This window comes from Orbicella faveolata, unplaced genomic scaffold (genome assembly GCF_042242905.1).
Source record: "Orbicella faveolata isolate gen_17 unplaced genomic scaffold, um_ofav_v1 contig_1, whole genome shotgun sequence".
NCBI lineage: Eukaryota > Metazoa > Cnidaria > Anthozoa > Scleractinia > Merulinidae > Orbicella > Orbicella faveolata.
The window spans coordinates 5,704,680-5,726,958 of record NW_028301536.1 but is presented as its reverse complement, the minus strand read 5'-3'; the positions used below and the strand labels follow the sequence as shown (position 1 = coordinate 5,726,958).

Genomic DNA, 22,279 nt, shown 5'->3' with positions numbered 1-22,279 from the left:
GGTCAATCTCCAGTGATTGAACAACAAATTAAGGACGGTGCCTACTTTTGTTAGTGCGCACACGTCCTGCGCATCACGCAAGCCATGGTTTAGCTCCACGCGCGTGCTGGGGCTGAAATTGACGCAATCAACTACGCTACCACGTACACGACTAAAATGAAAGCAAAATTTTCCTACTGTGACCAGATCAAGTTTAATGAAACTCTACTTAAACCAGGAACACCAGAATAACAGCATATCGCTAACTACAAACTGTTTACGTCTTCCAGCTGAAAACCTAGCTATTATCTGTCAAAAATTATACCGAAATCCAACCGTAAACATGTACCTGCAGATGGCGTAGTGCGCGCGCAAAACAAGTGCGAGATACGCAAATGTCTCACTTACTGGGGAGGTGACAGGAAAAAATGTAACGGGCACCGTAAAACTTTTCAAAAAAGATCAATAACTTTAAAAAACGCGTGGTTACCCGTACATTTTATGTTATGAAATGGAAGTGGCAAGTCTATTCAACACGTGATTAGTTTCTGGTTGTGAGCAAAATGTATTTAGACTGTATTTTAGCTGAGCCAGAGGTAGGCTGTCAGATACGTTAAAAGCGATTTTGCAACGATATTGTTATTAAAAACATATCAGAAATGTTTTTTTTGTCACCATTTACCATGTAGTTTAAAGATCTTTTAAATGTGTTTGCTTTTCTGTACGTGAAGGCGAATTCTATGGAAATCTGTGAAGAAATATCCTTTCCTTCTTTTTTCAGGAAAATGCTGATGTCAGCATTTTTGTTGAGATTCAAGGCTAATTATCTCGAAAAAATGCTTGGCTACCCACATTTTTCTTTGTGGATTCCAGTAGCCCTTGCAAAGATCAACTTTTTCCGCGTGGTCCTTACCTGGCGTAAAACCCTTGGTATTTAGTAAGCACCGTCCTCAACTTGATACTACATGCGAACAGAGTGAAAGAATTCTCGCAATGTTCACGGCAAGCTAACCTGTTTACAACTGATCGTTTCTATGGTAAACTTGCAAACTAAAACCATTTTGCCTTTTGTGACGTGTTTGTGAGGTCTTGCTCGCGCTGCCGCTCGCGCTTATATGCGCGCACGCGCTAACGGACGTTACACGTTTTCACTCAGGAGGAAAACTGAAATCGTTTACTCTACTAAAATCGCCATAAACCAAGCCATGGCTTACTTAAAACATGCTTGACAACGCCGTCATAAGTTTTATAGCGAAGATTTTCACACCGAAATTATGGATCTGCAGGTCGATCTTGTGGTAAATCTTTGGTCCAAACATGTTGATAGAATTATGGGCCTCAAGCCGTTTGATTAATAACTAGAACATGGGAAAAGGTTCCTTTGAGTTAAATTTATGTAGTATGGTCTTCTTCCCAAAGAGGTTCCTTAGATGACTCAGTTCTCGCCATAGTCCGCCAGTTGTTGAGTCGCCTCTGTCCTTTCGTAGACCACTATGTACTAGTCGTTCCTTTCGTGCTGTTGGAAGATGCCGATATTCTCTACCCGGTTCGCTCTTTTGTCGGACGTTTGGCTCGCTAGCGGTGCAAAATGTTCCTCTGTAGAAAGCCAGTACAGTAAATCACCCTGATCTTTATGGACGTACGTTAGTCGGATATCAGTCGGTTTGGTCTTCAGTAAAAATGTACTTTATTGGAACTCGTAAGGATAGCTTGTTTGGTTTCAGTTTTTCTTCTCTTATTGGCGACGTTTTTAAGTAAAGCTTTCTTGAAGGGATTATCTAAAACCCTTGATTACTTTGTCACTGGGTATGCGCTTAAACTAGTCACATGAAGAAGCGTAGAGTGATCTTTATAGAACCATTATTCATGCTAGCGAACTAATTATGCAAATAATGTGTTCTTCTGTAAAATCAAATGCCGATGAACATGAACATAATTCTTAAATTTAACGGTAGTTGAAAACCTTCCAAACCTATAAACAAATCATTAGTAAAATCATATTCAGCTGTGAAACCTGCTCCCTAACTGAAATTTTTTGTGTAAATATACGAGATCGAGTGGGCGTCTGGTTTTCCGGGAATTCGGTCGACGTTTCGACACGTTTCCCCAAGATAAAAACGGCTTCAAAATATCATGAAAGGTTACGGAGGCAAAAATATAACCGACAACCTCAATTAAAATTCAGTTATGTGGTAAAATGTAATTGTCAAAGTCTATGTATAATTCTGCATCATTTCTCCCAGCCATAAATCATGCGATCAGTTGGCCAAATAAACACGCTGAACTAAATTAAGTAACGACGTTTTATCGACTTCTGGCTTTCGGTTTAATACAAACTAGACGAATGAAGTTCAAAGAAGTTCTTGGATCAGAAACCATACAATTTACGTCAGCGGCGATTCAAAAGGCATGCGATATCCTGCCATCTAACTCAAGCTTAAAATTTTCGGGGAGAAGCTGTTTGAAGTGGTACTGAACAGACTCGATGCAAACTCAAATTAATCAGGATTATTCTCTAATTAATGTGTATCGACACTCTCGTTTTGATCATATCTCCTTTATATCCCAATAAGGCATAGCTATATGGTCCAGTCAATAACAGAACGCCAACAGACCAGCCAACGCTAAAGCAAAACGCCAGCATGCGAACTGGAGTAAAAGAATTGTTCTACGGCGTTTTTCCAATTGAATTTGACAAGACTAAAAAGAAGAACTTTTCCAATCAGCTAGCTTTCCAATTTTAAACCATAGATGTAAAAATAATTCCGAAATGTTACCGAAAAACATATTTTGCTGCTTGCACTCAAGAAGGAAAACGTTGGGGAAAAGCCGCCAAAGTGGTCCTCAAAGATGGCGGACTGTGAAATTGAGGTCATGTGATCGCACACACGCCATTTAAGGCTGCCTCTTGCTATGTATTATATAGATGCTTGGCTTGATAGACTCCGTTATCACACTTTTTCATCAAGCATTTCTTAAGTTCGACAAGAGCAGGCTACGTTGAGGGTTCGCCGCAAAAAAATCAGTTCCTTTTGCTCATTGTTAAGTTTGAGCGATAAATTTCCTTTCAGTTTCCTTGATTCTCAATCATTCTATTTAATCACATATTTGGCAAGACACTTTGCGGAGTTTCTATTAACACCTCTGCAGTTAAGCGGTGTGACAACCAGGTTGTGTTTTTAGTGTCTAGCAACTTTATTTCGTGATTTCAACATTATTTACCCCACCACAGAACGTCTTAGTCCAAAATTCCAAAACGAAGTCATTCATTTTCCAAATGTCATCAATGTCATCGATGTGCAAATATTGCTTAAGTGGCCAATGATCTCACCAGCAGATTTCATTTTCTAATTTCCCGAAGGAACGGATGACCTTGAGAATGACAGTGTCCTGATATTTTACTTTCCAAAGCAAACAGTATAAAATGAATTTCACAGTAACGTTCACTCTAGTCAAGAAATACGAGCTGGCCTTCAGTCTTCAACATTGCCCTGGTGAGTAGAACTTAGCTTGTAATGTTATGTGTTTTTGTGAATGTCACTAAATATTAATATTAAATAATGCTCGTTATTGTGTCGTCGAGATATACATTTATAAATTAGCAGCTGTATATCTAAGTGAAATGCAGCCGAAAAGTCCAGGAATAAACTCACGACAATAGCTTATTCACTCATGTGATTTAGAAAACATCCTGTAAGAAAGCGTGCGCTAAAAGCCATTCTTCTAAAACATTTAAGATATTTTGCGTAAAGCAAATTTATTGTACGTAAAAAATGTTTTCTATAATTTTCAGAATTATTGTCTAGCACGCAATTTCTTAACTCGCGGTCGCATAAATGAGCTTAACTGACAAGCATACATTTCAGTTCTGAAGTGTTTATTCCTGCACAAAATGGTTCTGCTGCCGTGGAACATCGTTGAACGGTGTACAATAAAGTATGATGCTCCCTAATTATGATTTTAAATTTTCGAGCGTTTTCTTCACGAGGGCCCAGCTATCGCTAAGATTATGATTTCCCTTCAAAACGTCCACCCACATTTTGTGAGGGAATTGTATCTGGCGTGGCTTTTTGAGTGACCGGTAACAGACAAAAAGCATAAATACAGAGTGCGGGAAAACTCCCCTGTTCGCAGGTTATTATGACATGGCAAACTGGCCTATGAAAATGAAACGGAAAATTCTGATTGGTTCCATGTGCTGCCCTAAATATACGGTAGCCTGTCGTTTCTCCAAGAACCGTTTCGCCTCAGTTCGGCTGAGGTTTTATTGACACAAATTAGGGAGTAGTTTGCGCTGAAATGTGTTTCATTTTCTATATTCCTTCCTCAATATACTTGTCGGGGTGGTAATCGGTCGTTTCGCCAACGTATGAAGTCGACTCGCCAATGTCCTGGATCAGTTCGCCTACGCTTGTAAGTCATTTCGCCAACGTCTACAATACTTTTTTGGAAAAAAAAATTGAGATGTGTTCACAAATTACCAGAGGAATAACATGTCGCCTTTGATGTAAGATGACATGGGTGTCCATAGATTAATGTGGACTGCGAGCAATCTCTGTTTTGCTCGAAAATCCGTGGGAAAGAAAGCGAAACGGGAGAATGTGCAAGCGTAATGGCGAGACTGACATATGAGCGGCGAGCGGCGAATACGGAGCCCATTAAGTGCCAATAAATTACACTTCCAATTTGAAATCTGCCCTGAAGTTTTGCCCGCGTTCTGCCGTTTTTCAATTTTCTTTGTTGAAAAAAAAGGAAAAAGTTAGCTGATATGGTTGTAAACCGTTACCCGGTGAACCACGCATTGTTTTGTGAGAAAAAAAATAGTGTCCAAGGAAAGAGAAGAGTGGACACTTAGTTTCATGTTTTTGTTACAGTTCAAATGAGTATATGCAATCAATTTCTTGACTGTTACATGTTAGCAAACCGCAAACAGAGCTACAGTGCGGACCGTTGAGTTGGACCGTTCACAGATCAGTTTCGTTAAGAGAGGATTAAGGGTAAGAAAATTAATCTCTCATGTAGGTATCAACCGTTTTCAAGTTATTTTAAGATATGGTACCCAGTTCTCCCGAGAATAATGATACCGCGCGTATTGCGTAGATGTGTTCTTGGAAAAGGAAAAAGGCGCATAAAAGTACCATGAAAGATGCTCTCCCTGACAGGCTCCGTACGCGCATCGTGTACAAATTTTCTTGTGCAAGCTGTAATGCTTGTTACGTTGGCGAAACAAGCCGACATTTCTCCACGCGCGTGCACGAGCACTTGTCATCGGACAGATCTTCTCACGTTTATAAGCATTTGCAGGCTTCAGAGTCGTGCCGTACCTCTTGTAACTTAGACTGCTTCAAGGTCTTAGACTCTGCACCTACCAAGTACCAAGTTAAGCTTAAGGAGTCTATGTACATCAAGTGGGAAAAGCCTGACCTTAATTAACAGGTCAAACACATCGATTTGATGCTTTCCCTATAGCTGCACGCGCACGCGCATCTTTTAATTCCATTAACTTCGAAATTTATCTAGCGTATTGTTTTCCAATGCAATGTAACGTAGGATTTGTAACAGGCACGTTTTAAATCACTGTAAACTTTCAAAACCGTCACACTGACGATGACGGATGTACCGTCGAAACATGTTTGTGAAAATTAAAAAAGTCGTATTATTTTTGAAAATTTCTACATTTTTGCTGCTGTCTCGACCATTTGGAACAATGAAAAACATTTTTATACAAGAAAAATGGATACTTCGATTAACTTTTGATCCTGGGTTAGCGTTAACCGGCTTTCGAACAACCCGGCCCAGCTGGGTGACCATCTCCTAGACTCCCATAATGAAGCGTTTGATAAAGGAAAAATGTCATTCTCTCAAATCTCACTAGTACCAAAAGGGGAGAGCTACCTGGTCGAATTAACAACTTGGCGTCCAATTACACATCTAAATGTCGACTATAAAATACTGGCAAGAACATTTACGAAAAGAATTGAACTCAAATTACCCAAATTAATATTTTCAGATCAAACTGGATTTGTCAAAGGAAGGTTTATCGGTCAAAACGTAAGATATCTCAATGACGTTATGGAATACACTGAACTAAACAAAATTCCAGGAATTATGGTACTTATAGATTTCGAGAAAGCATTTGATACGTTAGAATGGCAATTCCTTCATCGATAATACGCTAAAATGCCTCAATTTTGGTCCAAACCTGAGGACCTGGATCTCTGTGATGTACTCGGATGTAGAAAGCGGAATAATAAACGGAGGTTACGTTACAAATTACTTTAAGGTATCCCGAGATGTTCGACAAGGCTGTCCCTTGAGTCCTATTCTTTTTATATTATCCGCAAAACTACTAGCGCATAAGATACGTCAAAATAGCAAGAGTAAGGGAATAAAGCTCCCAAATAATGTTGAAATAAAACTAAGCCAATTTTCTGATGACACGACCGTTATCTGTAAGGAGATTGAATCACTAAAGGAAAATATAACGATTTTAAACAAATTTGCCGAAATCTCAGGCCTCAAATTGAACAGAAAGAAGACCAAAGGTATCTGGATTGGACCGCAGAAGAAGAATAAAACTAAACCCCAAGCAATAGACATAACTAATGAACCAACTAAAACACTGGGAATCTATATTTCGGACAATCGTGATGAGAGTAACGTCCAAAACATTTTCGTCAAAATTCAAAAAATGGAAACAAAATTAAATATCTGGCTGTCTCGATTAAATATTTGGCTGTCTCGTCTACAAGATCTTCTTAAGAATACTGCAAAAAATATCTATCTTGTGAAGAAAGAGTGCAAGGATTACAATACATCCTATTTACGCCAACATTCTTGAAACTGGTGTGAGCGGCAAGAACAAAAGACTGTTTCTAGAATCCTTGCACTCTTTCTTAGACAAAAACTCCATAAATGAAAGAGCACCCTTCCCAAGGGTTTACGCGTCACTGGTTGCCTCCCTAGGGGGCAACGAACAATAACGTCCCAGCTTATTAAAATTCTGTGAATCGCGCGAAATCATCATTCTCTGAAGAAGACCGCAGAAGGCGGTCGAAAATTTAAGAGACAATTTTACTTTTTTAGATCTGTTTTAAACGTTTTTTAATCAATTCAAACAAAAACTAAATATACAATGGAAAATCGAAAATAAGGGGAAATTGAATAGCTAGATCCTGATAACCAGCAACCAGCACTGCGCGACCCTATTAACAAATGTAATTTTAATCAATCATAGTAATCTATGCTAAATTTCGTTAAGTGAATACTGTAATTATAAATTATACTGTACTCTAGGTAGCGTGCCGCAACAAGTGTAAGCTTTCTGTTGTTTTTTAATAATAATTATTATTTTGTAATTTGTGTACTTGTATTATTTTCTATAGTTTCTGACATCTTTTTGTAGCTGTAGCGTAAGTTTAATTGTAATTGTTGTAATTGTTTGAGCAATTTAAAAAAAAAAATTAATCCTGGGTTGGCGTTAACCGCCTTTCGAATAACCCGGCCCAGCTGAGTAAAATGTGCGTTGCAGGATTGGCTTTTGTCAGACCCTCCAGGAATTTGTAAAACCTGGAGTGATCTAACATGGATCGAGAGGTTACCTTAGGAGCAAGACCTACATAAGGGATTAACTTTCCTACCCTTTATGCTCTTGGTTTCTTGGCTTTTTCCAAACATTGAACAAAAGAAAACAGTCGGTTGTTAAGATCATTTCCCAGTATTGCATTTCGCATCCTTACTGCGCATAATTTATGGCGCCATTAATTTAATTAGCGCGCGTTCGTGCACGCGTACATTGAAAACATGGCGGATTTGCCTTGATATTGAGTTCTGTCAGTTGAAAAATGGCTATAGCTCACCAACGAGCTCGGACACCCCAAATTTTTTTCCAGTCATTTTAATCAACTAATCATTAACTTTGCGTCAGAAAAGACTGATCTGATTTCTATTGTTGAAAATTGAATAAATAAGGAAAATAGCAGCTGCACTGTAGTCTTTTCTTTTCAATATTATGCAGTTTGATAGCCGTGGCAAGCAATTTGGTTCCAATATTTTAACAAGGATTCAGCTGTCTGTAAAAATCAAACTTAAAAAGTTTATTTGTGTCCGACACAAGTATTGACTGTAGTTTGAGGCGTGTTTTCACGAGTCTGGGCTCACAAAGAGTTTACAATAACTTGGAATGCGTTCTTGTAATAAGCATTAAAGAACGCTAAAATGGGACATTTTCAATGCCTCACTGCTCCGTCCTTAACGAGCCTGGGCACCCTCCTTTTTATTTTATAATTAAAGTTCTCATATGATAAATATTCATTGGACAAAGTTTGAACAAAAATCTATGTGCAGTTTTATTCCAGGGGAATTACCTTAAGTAGGAAGCCTTTTCTCTCCATATTTGGCGAAAAACTGAACTTAACCAAATACAGAGATTAATAAATTCGAACTTAAACTTAAATAAACTGAAATTACAACAAGACGAAAAACAGCAAAAATAGAAAGGAAAACGAGACTACTTACAAGATCTGTACCACACTCCGGAACTGACAACGACTGAATACAACTAAAAGAACTACAACGCTATAAAACGGAATTTTGAACTAAAAGAATAAACTTAACGAGGTTACGTGATAAACAATAGACGATTACATAGCACGACGCGAAAAAACTAATTTGCATTGAAAAACTGCACAAAAAAGGTACGCAAAAATTAACCTTAACAAACCCAAACCAAAAAAGAAAAGTCGACCAAAAACGGAAAAATTTAAGTCTCGCGGCTACACCTGATCAAACCTAGTTATTTGCACTTACTTATTTTCTAGAGTTTAAATCACTCCTATAGGAAGCATTAAGTAAATAGTAAGCAACTGATCGCCCACCGAGTTCGTGACAGATAACTAGTAGGTACGCGAAAATTAAACCAATCACAAACGAGAATTTTGTTCAAGATACAATTACTCTCTAAATTGTACCACACGAGCTCCAGTTAGTAATTAATCGTATCAATGATAAAGCTCGAGATTCCCGAAAAGACTTTTAAGACCATAGCAGTAGAGGCAATCTTATCTTGCATCTTAGTTGACGTTTACTTTCTTATTCTTGTTTTACCAAAATATTTCGAAGAAAAAGGTAGCGAAAGTTACTTTTGTGGCGCGTCCTCAGCTTGCGAACCATGGGTAGAAACATAAATGATGAGCGGATTTGGAAAGTTGATTTGTTTGCCTAACATTGACTTTTCCGGGTCTTTGCGCTTTTGACAAAACCATAACATAATGCTGGAAAACTTTTTTTTTTTCAGATTCAAGATTTACAAAAAGAAGGCGTCATGAATAACATAGAAGAAACTATAGAAGCCGTGATGATTAGCTTCTGGTGTTTATGGTTGCCTATTTTCCTTCTCAAGACCGCTCGTGTTTTAAAAGCCATCGAGTTATGCAAGGAGAGCTTGGTTTTGCTAAATGAACTGAGTGTAGAAAAATAATTAATCAAAACAATTTATGAATTAATTTATCTAACAATGCTCAGCGCGTACTATCGAATCAGCGACATCACAAATGCAATAACATGCGGCAGGAAACTTCTCGCTATTTGTCGCGAGTGTGGTGATACAGTCCGAGAAGGGAAATTTGGTATGGCACTGGCAGAGGTGTATTTGACTCAAAATATGTCTGCCGAGGCAAAAGAACTTTATGAGAGGACAAACATTATCATGAGAGAAATTGGTGATAGAGCAGGAGAAGCGTTATCTTATGGAAGCCTTGGAAATATGTTTGTATCTCTTGGTCAATATCTAAAGGCTAAAGAATATTTCGAGAAAGCGCTTGCAATCAAAATGGAAATTGGTGACAGAGCAGGAGAAGCGTCAAGTTATGGAAAACTTGGAACTGTGTTATATCTCTTGGTCAATATGCCAAAGCTGAAGAACATTATGAGAAATCACTTGCAATCAGAATGAAAATTGGTGACGAAGAGGGAGAAGCGACAGCTTACGGAAACCTAGGAACTGTGTTTGGATCTCGCGGTGAATATGTCAAAGCTAAAGAATATCTGGAGACAGCGCTTGCGATCAAGATAGAAATTGGTGATAGAGAAGGAGAAGCGTCATTTTATGGAAACCTTGGAAATGTGTTTCAATCTCTTGGTCAATATGTCAAAGCTGAAGAATATTACGAGAAAGCACTTGCAATCACGAAGAAACTTGGTGACAAAGAGGGAGAAGCAAAAAATTATTGTAACATAGGGCGTTTGTTTCATACTCTTGTCGAGTATGTGAAAGCTCAGGAGTATCTTGAAAAAGCACTGAAGATCAGAATGGAAATCGGTGACAGGCCAGGAGAAGCAGAAGTTTACGCAAATCTAGGGGCATTGTCTAAATCTCTTCGAAAATACAGAAAAAGTAAAGAATGTTATGACAAAGCACTCGCAATCTTTAGTGAAATTGGAGGCAAAGCAGGAGAAGCAACTGTTTATGAACATCTAGGCTGTTTGTTTCAATCTCTTGGCGATAATGTCAAAGCTAAAGAATATTTTGAGAAATCTCTTGCTATCACACTTCAAACTGGTGACAGAAAACAAGAAGCAATAAATTACCATCGCCTGGGATCTATGTTCCTAACACTTGATAAATATGTCATGGCTGAAAAATATTTTGAGAAGGCACTTTCATTAGTTAAACATAGTAGGTATGCCGAAATTGAGCTTGAGTGCTATTTGTCTCTGACATTGACAAAACTTAAACAAGAAAAGTCCCAGGAAGCCTTTTCCTATATATCTCAAAGTGTGAAGAAATGCGAAGATTTGCGAGATGTTAATGCAGAAAGTGATCACATCAAGATATCATTAGCAGACAAGTACAGTGTCCCCTACCAGTTGCTCAGTAAATCTTTTTGTGCCGCTGGAAATCCCAGGAATGCCCTCAATGTTGTAGAGCTTGGACGGGCTAGAGCCCTAGCAGACTTGATGGCAACTCAGTACTCTGCTGAAAAACACACATCAGCTGACCCACAAACAAGGACTGGCATTGAAAATGTCATGAAGAACGAAAGTAATTTCACCTGTCTATACATTTCGTATAATACTCAAGAAGTATTTTTGTGGCTTCTCGAGAAGAGTGGAGCCATTCATTTCCGAAATATTAGAGTGGAGAAAAAGACCCTTCACACCAGATTGGCAAAGGGTGCTAGAAATTTGGATGAATTTTTTGCTATCATGACTGAAAGCTTCCGCAGCTTTGGAATTTTACCGGAAGAGATTTGTGAAGATCGATCTTTAAATGACATAAATATTGAGCCGAAACTCGAATCTTGTCAGGAAGAGGGTTTTGAAGGTTTACGGCGAGAAAAGGATAAGGATGATCCCGAACCGAGTCTACGGTTGTTCTACGAAATGTTGATCAATCCCGTGTCCGACCTACTTGACGAACCTGAAGTCCTCATTGTTCCTGATCGCGGCTTGTACCGTGTTCCATTTCCAGCTTTACTCAATGAAAGTGGAAAGTATTTATCAGAGACTTTCAGAATCCGCATTGCTCCTTCTTTGACGACTCTAAAGCTCATACAGGACAGTCCTGCAGACTATCACAGTCAGACTGGTGCTCTGGTAGTAGGTGATCCTGATGTTGGTGAGGTGATTTACAGGGAATGTGTCAATAAGAACTTCGTACCATTGCCTGGTGCAAGAAAGGAAGCAGAGATGATTGGGCAACTGCTAAGCGTTCAGCCTTTGTTAGGACAACAAGCAACGAAGCAAGCGGTACTTGAGAGGATACGCTCAGTGGGTCTGATACATATTGCTACACATGGTAATGCTGAAAGAGGAGAAATTGCTCTTGCTCCTGCTGGCTTGACTACTGAGACTCCACAAGAAGACGACTACCTTTTGAAAATGTCTGACATTTCACAAGTGCAATTGCGAGCCAAACTGGTGGTACTAAGCTGTTGTCACAGTGGTCGTGGACAAATTAGAGCCGAGGGAGTTGTGGAAATCGCTCGTGCGTTCTTAGGATCCGGTGCACGCTCAGTGTTGGTGGCACTGTGGGCTCTGGAGGACAGGGCAACAGAGCAGTCGATGAGTCACTTCTACGAGCACCTTGTTCGCGGGGTAAGTGTCAGTGAGTGTCTTCATGAGGCCATGAAGTGGATGAGAGAGCACGGTTTTAGCAAGGTTCACGAGTGGGCACCGTTTATGCTGATTGGGGATAACGTGTCATTTGCTTTTCCAAAAAGGTAAGTAATCGCAAAGAGAAAAACAAACCTAATACGATCTTTTATTTCGTTGCAAAAAAACAAACTCAGAATGGAATCTTACACACTGTGCTGGGGCATTAATAAACAGAAGCTTCACATCACTAATAATAATGTGAGTTCCTGTTGTTTGGAGAATTTTTGGGGATAAAAAAATTTTTAGTGTTTTGATTTGACATTTAATCCTTTGATCTATACCTACATTGTTTACATTTTGTAACTTGTGCCCAGTACTAAGATATTAAAATCATTTTTTTTAAGAGCTTCTTGCTGCTGAAAAACAGTGTTAAGAAACAAAACTAACCTTCCAGTCAAATAGGGTTTTCCTGTTACGTTTTGGACCTGTTGCTATTTTATAAGTTAAAGTTCAGTTTATTTTATTAAGTACAGGAAAGCGCTAACGAGAAATCTGTTACATATTGTGCAGGTCAATTTACATCAACTTTCTTATTTTTTGTTTCTTTGTCTCTTTGTTGCAGGATTAAGACCACATCAATGAAGGACTCTATGTAGACCAACATCAAGCCAATGAGCTAAGAAACTTCTGCAAGGACAGTGTTCATTTCTCTCAAGCAGCAAAGAAACCTTTTTTATTGAATGAGTTTCATTTAACAAATAAAGAAGCCTGAGCCGTGTATTACACTGTGATAAAACGTGACGAGTGTTCTCAAATGTCCGGAGTGTTTTACCACAGTGTAATATACGGCTTAGGCTTCTTCATTTGCCTTATGATATAGATTTTTACACGAGCAAAACAATAAAACACGCTTTTTCTATGCTTTATACTCTGATTTATTATATGGCTGTGTCTCACAAAGACTGGGAACTACCCAATTCACGAATTTGATTGGCTGAAATCGATATCGACCGCGGTCTAGATTTTCCCATCTAGACCGGCATCTAGCTAGACCGGTTTCATTTTGCGTTGAAAAAGTAGCAAACTAAAATACAAAAATGTTCCCCATTTTTTTTATTTTCTTCTCAATCATTTACGGAAGTGCCAAAAAGCTTGATAACAAAAAAAAAGTAAAGAGGACGAGCAAATTTCGGCAGGTTTAAGTTAAGCTCATCGCCGTTCGCAAGCAAACTGTCAGCAAACCAGTTCCATTAAACGAATTAAAGTTTTCTTCTTTACCATCTAATAAACATCTCATTAAATAACCGAGCTAAGTCGGTCTGTATGGGAGAATCGTGACCTCGGTCGTATGTACAGACCTCACTGCGTTCGGTCTGTACTCACGACCTCGGTCAAGATTCTCCCATACAGACCTCCAGCTCGGTTAATAAGAGCTAAAAAGCATAGGTTTTTGACCAATCAAGGCGCACGCAAATATGTAATAAGAATAATAATTAATGATTTTCTAACGCTTTTAAATCACGGGCCAGTCAAGTGTATCGCGAGAACCTAATTACACGATAATTCATTCTATATGTATCACAAAATTATTCTTCCCTTGCACGTGACGTCATCATGTTCTAAAATCCAAAACTAAAGGGATACCACACAGTTTTTTCTCCTCATCAGACATAAGGGGTGCTAAATTTATATATGTTTACAACTCTTCAGCTCAGTAGCTTGTTTCGTCTGGAAACCACCGCATTTTGAATTTCAGAGTTACGGTGAAACGTGACATAAAGCTACGAACTCGTTTGCCGAAAATATTTACTTCTCTCGTGATTTTTAGCCGTTTTAGAAGTTTAAGTATTAGGAAAAGTGCTTATTTAAATGCTTGTTTGTTCAGTAGAGATAATCAGTCACCTAGATAGCCTAAGTAAGTTCCAGATGTTTACACAATTTTGCGGTCGCCATATCGGTGGCCGGGCTCTGTAAATTTGCGCAAAATATTTCGACGAATATCCGAAGTTTGGGAAAGCGCATAGACTTTAAACTTGGAGAAGCGTCTTCTTTATCAGTCTCCTATAACATCACAATTTCTTGACTTTATCCTCTGAATGGTGTTCGAATTAATTTTTTTTATGGCGTGACAGTGCAAGCCAAGTATTGCACGAGGAAACGACGTTAACAGAAGCGTGCTTAAACCTGTAATTAAACTAGTAGAATATCCTAAAGCGATATTTCAACCGCAGTAAAGTGTTGTAAGTAAAATCACACCAGAAGAATCGCCAATATTTTCGTACATGTATAAATCTAACTTTACTTCCACCCCAACTAACTGCTCTGTGTCTCCGATCTTTCCCGCCTGCTAAATGTTGATTGGCTAATTCAAATACCACAGGCATTGCCCGTATGCAAGGTTAATGTTACAACGAATTCTTTCTAGAGAAACAAACAGGCACAACATCAAAGTCCTTCCCAGTCGAAGGTAGTCCACGCGCGAAGTGCGAGATTCTGTACCTCACTTTTTTTGCGCCCGCCTTTTGAGCGTCGCTGAGATTTTTATCGCTTTGAGTCTGGGTTCGGATTTTGCTGCTCAACTTTTGGCCAAATCTAGTATGTTGGACAGGCTTTTTTTTTTTGAGGGTCTTTTTTTTGATCCGGCAATCTAATGCATGGATTTGACTTCTCTATAATAATGCTTTATTCACCGTTTTGTCGCATACGAATCAATTAAACACGGTGTTCTATGTTTTATTTCTTCTGATAAAACATTTTAGGCTCCGTCCACATTACACCGGATGAATTGGAAAACGGAGGTTTCACTCTGTGAACGCCTCAAATGTTTTCCGTCCACACTACGCCGGAGGAATTTAAAAACGCAACAATCACCGGTCATTTTAGATTTGTGTTTGAGAAAAACTCAGTCAGGGAAATCACATGATTATCGTGACGCAACCGTCTCGAAAAATTCCGTTTTCAAAATGTTTTCCGTCCACACGAAAACAAAAAGCCGCCGTTTTCAAATTTCTCCAGCTGGAAGGCCTAACCGCAGAAATAAACTTGCGTTTAGAAATCTCTCCAGCGTAGTGTAGACGCTGCCTTAATTAATATACCCAGTAACTAATCCATATTATAACAGCGTATAAATACTTTATTCAGAAACTATTCTCATCATTTAAAATATACTACATTACTTTATGATATAATTACTCTATATACACTGTGATGACTTGCATGTCTTTGTGCCTGACTTCCTGTAAAGCTACTACGAAATCAAGGATTCTCTAACGAAATAAAACAAACGATCTATTCCATTTTATTCTTGTATACTTTCAACTAAACTTGCTCAGTAAATCCAGTGAATTACACCGTAATCGAACAAATCTGGCGCATTCATGAAAGGTATCTATTACTGATCTCATAAACGGTTTATTAGATCAATAATAGATATCTGTCATAATTTGCGGATATTGTATAATAGTTTGTAATAACTTAACGATCATTTTTATTAGATTAATGTCTATTCACAGCTGTTATATATGGTCCGACTCTAGTGGGCAAAAATCTAAATTGCACTGTTAACTTTTAATGGCTCAGAAGCCGATCAGTAAGCTATGTAATTAATATAATATTAATTATCTTTCAACTCAGTTCATTGGCTAAATAACAGATGTGTTTCACGAGTGATGATAGAAGTTTAGTCTGTCATGGCGAACCATGGATGCTGCAGAGTTTGTTTCAGAGTTGGACGATTGCTTGGAGTCGTGTTCAGCAGCGAGTAAATAAGGTTCTTTGCCTCTGTTGAAAAGGAATAAAAAGATAAATATCAAGATGTAAACATGGGATTACGGAGCTGAAATTACCCGCTACAGAATCAATATGGAAGGTGAAAGTTAATAGGTATAGGTAATCATACGGTTTCGAGTTCAATTTGAAAAACTCACAAGTGCTGATTAATTCCAAATTGAACGAGAAAAACCGTATGATTACTTATTAATAATATAGATATGAAAAAAATTTGTGTGGAGGAAATGCCGGAAGATCTTTCTTGAGACCGTTTTTTCTCATTCGAGAAAACTTTTTTCAAAGTTTCTGCACTAAATTTTCGTCATCATTTTATGTGATATCATTGGCTTAGCAAATTTCCTATTTTCTTTCAGCCAATCATAACCTAGAATTACGATGTGTAATTTGCACCGGTGTTACAGTTTTTGCACTGATGTTACACTTTTTGCACTGGTGTTACACCTGAACTGCACTGCTCTCAGCCAATCAGAATCGAGTAATCTTTTCATGTATATTATTATAAGAGAAACAGTGAAAGTGTTTCTACTTGATATAGCAAGTAGAGATTAAGAAGAAAATACCTGGTGAAAGCTGGTGTGGTACTCTAGGTGCCATGCGCAGAGCGTGACGTGGATGTTTAAATGCTGGGACTACAGGTGACAGCATATCCACAAGAAGGATTCCCATTTGCCACACAGTGCCCTGACAGCCGTCATATTGCTTGGATTTACTGAATTCAGGAGGCATGTACTGTGGTGTGCCTGAATGCAAACAAATCACACTATCACATAAGCCGCCAAGTTTTATTTTACTTACAGATGTCGCTCACAAGACACTCCAGCATTATTTTCACCTCTGAATTTTGTGAAAGGTTCTTGTTGAACTTCAGATGCCAGTCCAAAGTCGATCAACTTGGCTTCATCAGTGCGCATGTCCACCAGGATGTTCTCTGGTTTCATGTCTCGGTGTAGGACACCAGTCTCCTCGCAGTTGATGTTGGCCTGCAGGATCTGGGCAAAGTATCGCCGGGCTTCTCGTTCTGTCAGTGGTCGCCCCAGGCTGTCTCGGTCGTGTATGACGTCAAACAGGTCTTTACAGACTTCCGGTCTTTCCATGACGTGAACATAATGCTCGTCAGTGTCGACCACTTCATATATGTCGATCACGTGACGGTGTCTTGCTTGGCGCTGAAGATAAGCCTCGGATGGAATTTCTCCACCGTTTATCTATAAAAAGGGAGGGAGGGTGGGTTAGTTTTTTTTGTGCACTATTTTTCGAAATCTTCACCTGGCTTTCTCAAGTATCACAACTTGTTAATCTTTTTCGAGTTAACAATACTGCTTCTTTACCCTTATGTTATAGTTGCCTTGAAACTATCAGCCTAAAGCTGTTTTCAATGATAACCCAATTTTACATTTACCAAACTGTTTAAATTCCTTGACTGAGCTTTTCTGCACAAATTTAAGCGCCACCTGAGAGGACATATAAACTCTTTTAGTTTTGTTACTTTAATTCTACATATATATTAGAAAATAATGCTATGTTTTGGAAATTTATCAACTTCTGTTACTGGTAAACAAGACTGAAATCTGGAACCTCGTGGTGCTTTACTGACATGAGGCAAATACCAGTGGGAGTCTAGAGCAAAACAAGACCTTATATTTATCAGTCTTGCCCAAATGTGTCTTCCCAGAAAATAATGCATGATTTGATAAAGAAATGCAGATGACTGTTGAGCTCAACTTGCCGGCAGATTGTCCACTTTGCGTGTTGCAGCGACGACTTGACCGAATGAACCAGCTCCAAGGACTTTTCCTATGTCATAATCAGCAAGCTCAGCTGCAAATCAAAAACAAAGAAAAAATCCAATTTTAACATGCTAAAAAAATCAAGCAATCGTATGTGGTTAGAACTGAGTTAAATAAAAAAAATTCAGCGGAGGGAACGCGAGAAAATTAGCACTTATTTGGTCACGCTGACGTCACAAAAATCAGAAAAACACGCGTGGTGTCACGCGTGGTTATTCATTTAGGCGCGCGCTCATGTGTCGCGTGCGAGAAAGCAAGAGTAGATTAGAGCTCTTTTACCGGTTATTTATAGAGCTTTTTTGTCATATGTTTTTGGCCCTAGGCTTAAACACATGTTTGTACGGGGTTTGAAACTATTGCTACTTATACCGAAGTGATTTAACGCCTTTCAAGTGCTGAAGTGATTTCGTTTCTTCTTAGGGTTACTTGCATTATTTTTGAACGCGCGATTAATACTGCCGTTTGGCAGGCAATGGTAGCGCGCGCTATTGTCTCAGAAAAAACTATAGTTAGCCACCTTAAAATCTAGGCTTAGTTCTCAAAGTTCAAAGAAAGTCGTTGTTGTTGAATTCAACTTACCTTGAGAAGCTAGTTTCTTGATAAATTCTGGCACTTCAGAACGTTTCTCTTGATGGTCTTCATAATTGGAATCCCAAGATGACAAGCTGTCGGCTGACAGTATAAATTTCATCTCGGCGTTTACCCAGTCGGGTTTCTGAAGAAACAAGAAATACGCAAAGAACACAGAATTATTAATACGGCTAGAGCAGAATAGTTATAAATGTTTATTTTTTTTTTGTGATTGGGTTAGTTAGAAAGTCTACGGTGCAGTGCTTCAATTTTATACTCAAAAGGCTGTATAAACTGTAGTGGATGTAAATTATTGGCAAAACTGTGTGTAATATAACAGTACGTAAAACCAACGATTTCAGTCAAGTTTGAGCCAGATTAGAAACCACCCCACCTCATAATCAAGAGACAAAAAGCTGTCGTAACTACTGATTTTCTCCAGATAATCTTTCTCAGACTCGCTTCAGATACATTTCAATTTGTTTCTGTAGAAAAACAAAATGACGAGTTCATTTAGAAACCTTTTTTTAGACGTATACAAGTTATTAAATATTTTTCATTACCTCTGGAATTTAGAAGTGCTTTTTCCCCATCTCTGGCTAAAGCAACCCTTTGATGAAAAAGAATGAAACGTGAAAATAAGTTACACTTGTAATAAGACAAAAATCAACAGAAAGCCCATTTATTCTTTTAAAGACGTTGTAAAGTAAAAATAAAAATGCACCTATATTTTCGTTTGTTATTTTAAGTCTCCTTTCTTATGAATAGGAAAACTCAAAAACAGAAAGGAACGAATTAAGAACACACTTTCGCGTTATTCCCCACACGAAAACTGAATCAAAACGATTCTATATCTATGGATGAATGTTTCCACAGTATTTTCTTAAATCTTCACATGATTTAAGGGCCCATTAACCGATCTTTTCGAGCCGTTGCTAAGGAAAATTTAGTCTCATATAACCTCATCATTTTTAGTTAGTTCAGAGTTATTTCATGTGTTTCAACTTTTTCATGATCAGTAACACTAGTGATGACGTCATCAGGCCACACCCATGGTCATGTGACTAATACAGAAAAAATGCAAAGGCTCCCAGGCAAAGTACTTTCTCGGGATTTTTTTCATTGATTTAATGTTTTAATTTAAATCCTCATTACGCTATGCATCGATTTTGTTTCATTTCTAAAAGGTCAGATTTTGAGAGCATTTCAAAATATTGAAAAATTCGTAATTTTCTGAAAAAAGCATGATTTCGAAAAAGGAATGCATAGCTATGTTGCCAACGTTGGCTTTAATCGAAATTCGTCGAAAAAGGCTGGATTTAACGAAAAACCGCGTTACCTTTAGCATTTAAAGAAACCGGAAGTGCGCCCTATATCTATTGGAAGTTACCCTATCAGCGCGTGCGCAATTTACATTACCAGCGCACTTCGGTAAGATCAAACAAAGCCACACGGAGTTAGTTTTTCTCTTTCTATTGCCCTTATTTTTCTGTCTTTCTCTTATTTTGTCTTTGCCTGTACTTTTTATACTTTGCATTTTGCGAAACACACACAAAAAAATAAAAATGGATGCGAATTTGCAAGTTTTTGAGTTGTTTTTATTTTTCGCGCTCAGGCTGACGTAAATGACCGGAAGTGAAATTTCACCAAATTAGCAACGCGCGCGAGCGCGCGCATGAATCGGTTAATGGGCCCTTAAGTCAAATGAATCCTTACTCACCTCATTTTCCGTGCGCCTTCTTTTCTTCGGCGAAGTTGTTTCTGTTTCCATTTTACGCTTTCTTTTTAAGCGCAAGCTTTCCGACAAATTCGGATAATTAATCATACGCTTTTCGCCACGTGATTCCGTGCTGTTTGACAAGTATTCATCAATCTCAGACATGGTCAATCTCCAGTGATTCAACAACAAACTAACTTGGTACTGCAAGCGAAGAGAGTCAAAGAATTCTCGCAGTGTTCACGGCAAGCTAACCTGTTCACAACTGATCGTTTCTATGGCAAACTTGCAAACTAGAGCCATTTTGCCGTTTGTGACGTGTGTGTGACGTCCTGCTCGCGTTTGACGTGCGCACGCGTCAACGGACGTTACACCCATTCACTCAGGAGGAAAACTGTAATCATCTACTCTAACAGAATCGTCAGAAACAGCTCTGCTAGAGAAAAGGAAGGCAGTAGTTTTGAACAAGTGATGTACTTTAGAATCATATCACATTCCAAATTTGGTTTTGCCTAAAATGTCAGCCTGGTTAACATGTAAGCCTACGCGTCGCTGGAAATGTGTTCAGTTATTTTCTTACACCATGGATAGTAGAAGAGAATAGGGCAATTGTGCTAACCATGGTTAGAGATTCAAGTATGTTACATTACTTATACTTTCCTTTCCAAAAACATCTAATTCCTATATTACTACTATTTCATTGAAAGATTGTGCTTTTTAAGGTGGTTTAGGACATAAAGTTAATAAAACTAGGAAAACGCGAAGCAAATTCAGTTTGCGCTGGTTTTGGTCAATTCAGTTTGCATTGCCAAAAGTGGTGAAAGCTCTTTACAATGGTATATAAAAATAATTCTCTCCGTAGCTAAGATGTTTTTGTGAATTTCACAAAAGTATCCTGTCTAAGACTCAAATAGGAATTCTATTCTGTTTTCCAGGTAAGCGGCTTCATAATTTAGTTGGTAGAGTATCAGTAGTGTAAGACCAACGACACTGCACCGGGGCGGAGGGCAAGTGGCGTTATAATACGCTAAGGGCTGACGTCATCATAATCTGAAAATAGGAAAGTGGTCACTCATTTTTGGGTGAAAAAATTTATACTTAATGGAAAGGAATCTAAGAATAGATAGATTGATTTGTTAAAACTATTTTCAGTAACAAAAGTCATGAGGTTCTCTCGCATCACAAATGACGTAATGTTTAGGTATGTACTATCTCTAGTGGTAAGACGTTTGCTCCGTTGAATACAGAACTTATGATTAATTAATTATCTATTTCACATATCAAACTAGAAATTTGTCAGCGGATGAGAAAGATTTTGAGAAACGTTTTAATTTCAAAGGAAGATGAACTGAAACTTGCATGCGAAGGATGTGAATACCTCTTACTTACCGAGTTCGAGGTCCGTACTGTAAGTTACGGACCGAGTATTTCCCCCATCGGTTTATGGCCTGCGCGTTTCGCGCTTGGGCCATAAATGGATGGGGAAAAACGAGGATCTGTAACTTACGGTACGGACCGAGAATACGAGGTTAGTAAGATATTTATTATATCTCTACTGTGTGTCTGACGGGTTCAGGAACGATTCCTATTCACGGGGATTAGCTTCAAATCTCTGGAGCTTTTACTTACTATAAAAGTTAAGATCACTTGGTCATAAATCACGAAACATTTTGGCAACAAAAACAGCTTGAAATTTTAGTGGACCGTACAATAGAGTTCGGTCCGCTAAACTGACCAATCACAGTGCGCGTAGTAACTGAGTGATATTAATAATAAAATGGATTATCTCACCCCTGATCATTATGATTGCATCATGATGATGATGATGATGATGATGATCAAGCAATGAAGAAAAGCATCAACAATTTTCTTTGTTTGTTTGTTTGTTTTTTTCTTTTAAGATTCTCTACTAGGGCAAATCTATGTGAGAATTAGAACATTTGGGTGCCGGGCTGACGCGAAAATTTATATTTGGAGTCTTACATTTCTGAAATTTTTGTCATTATCAATTTCCAAAATCCGTGCTATGGATCTGTTTGCGTAATGATGGAGCGGGCAAAAAGAATTTACATTTGAACAACCGAAATAAACCGGTGATTTTCCTCTTTTGTCTGGCATTGTTTTCTAAAAGAAATAATAAACATTTTCTCTGTGTTTCTTCCTAGTAAAAGAGAACACAGTTGAGAAAGCTGTAGAAACGCTCACTTGGGGCTTGTGTTGCCACAGTATTTCTTGTTCTCGTCAGAAACTGAAATATGAAAAAGAACAGATTCCAGTTGATTTCGGCTTGCATGTTCGAAAAACAATAGCAAATTAAAAACCATTTTAAAAACTTACCTTT

The 22,279-nt window shown here is 38.3% G+C and overlaps 1 protein-coding gene and 1 pseudogene across 1 annotated transcript; one reads left to right on the top strand and one right to left on the bottom strand.

The window, feature by feature from the left end:
- Window positions 1–3,437: 3,437 nt before the first annotated feature.
- LOC149117830 (tetratricopeptide repeat protein 28-like) lies at window positions 3,438–13,225 on the top strand. The gene is made up of 4 exons (XM_089296245.1): window positions 3,438–3,473; window positions 4,899–4,976; window positions 9,275–12,200; window positions 12,698–13,225. The coding sequence occupies exons 3-4, from the start codon at window positions 9,928–9,930 to the stop codon at window positions 12,729–12,731; spliced, it is 2,307 nt and encodes a 768-aa protein (XP_089152371.1). The 5' UTR covers window positions 3,438–3,473; window positions 4,899–4,976; window positions 9,275–9,927; the 3' UTR covers window positions 12,732–13,225.
- Window positions 13,226–15,690: 2,465 nt separating this feature from the next.
- On the bottom strand, window positions 15,691–20,114 carry LOC110064760 (serine/threonine-protein kinase pim-3-like; annotated as a pseudogene).
- Between the last annotated feature and the right edge of the window lie 2,165 nt (window positions 20,115–22,279).

Excerpts from the sequence above, each read along its gene's own strand:
- LOC149117830 (XM_089296245.1), top strand. The coding sequence starts at position 9,928 with ATGAAAATTGGTGACGAAGAGGGAGAAGCGACAGCTTACGGAAACCTA. Across the intron at positions 12,201-12,697 it reads TCATTTGCTTTTCCAAAAAG|GATTAAGACCACATCAATGA; the intron begins GTAAGTAATCGC and ends TCTTTGTTGCAG.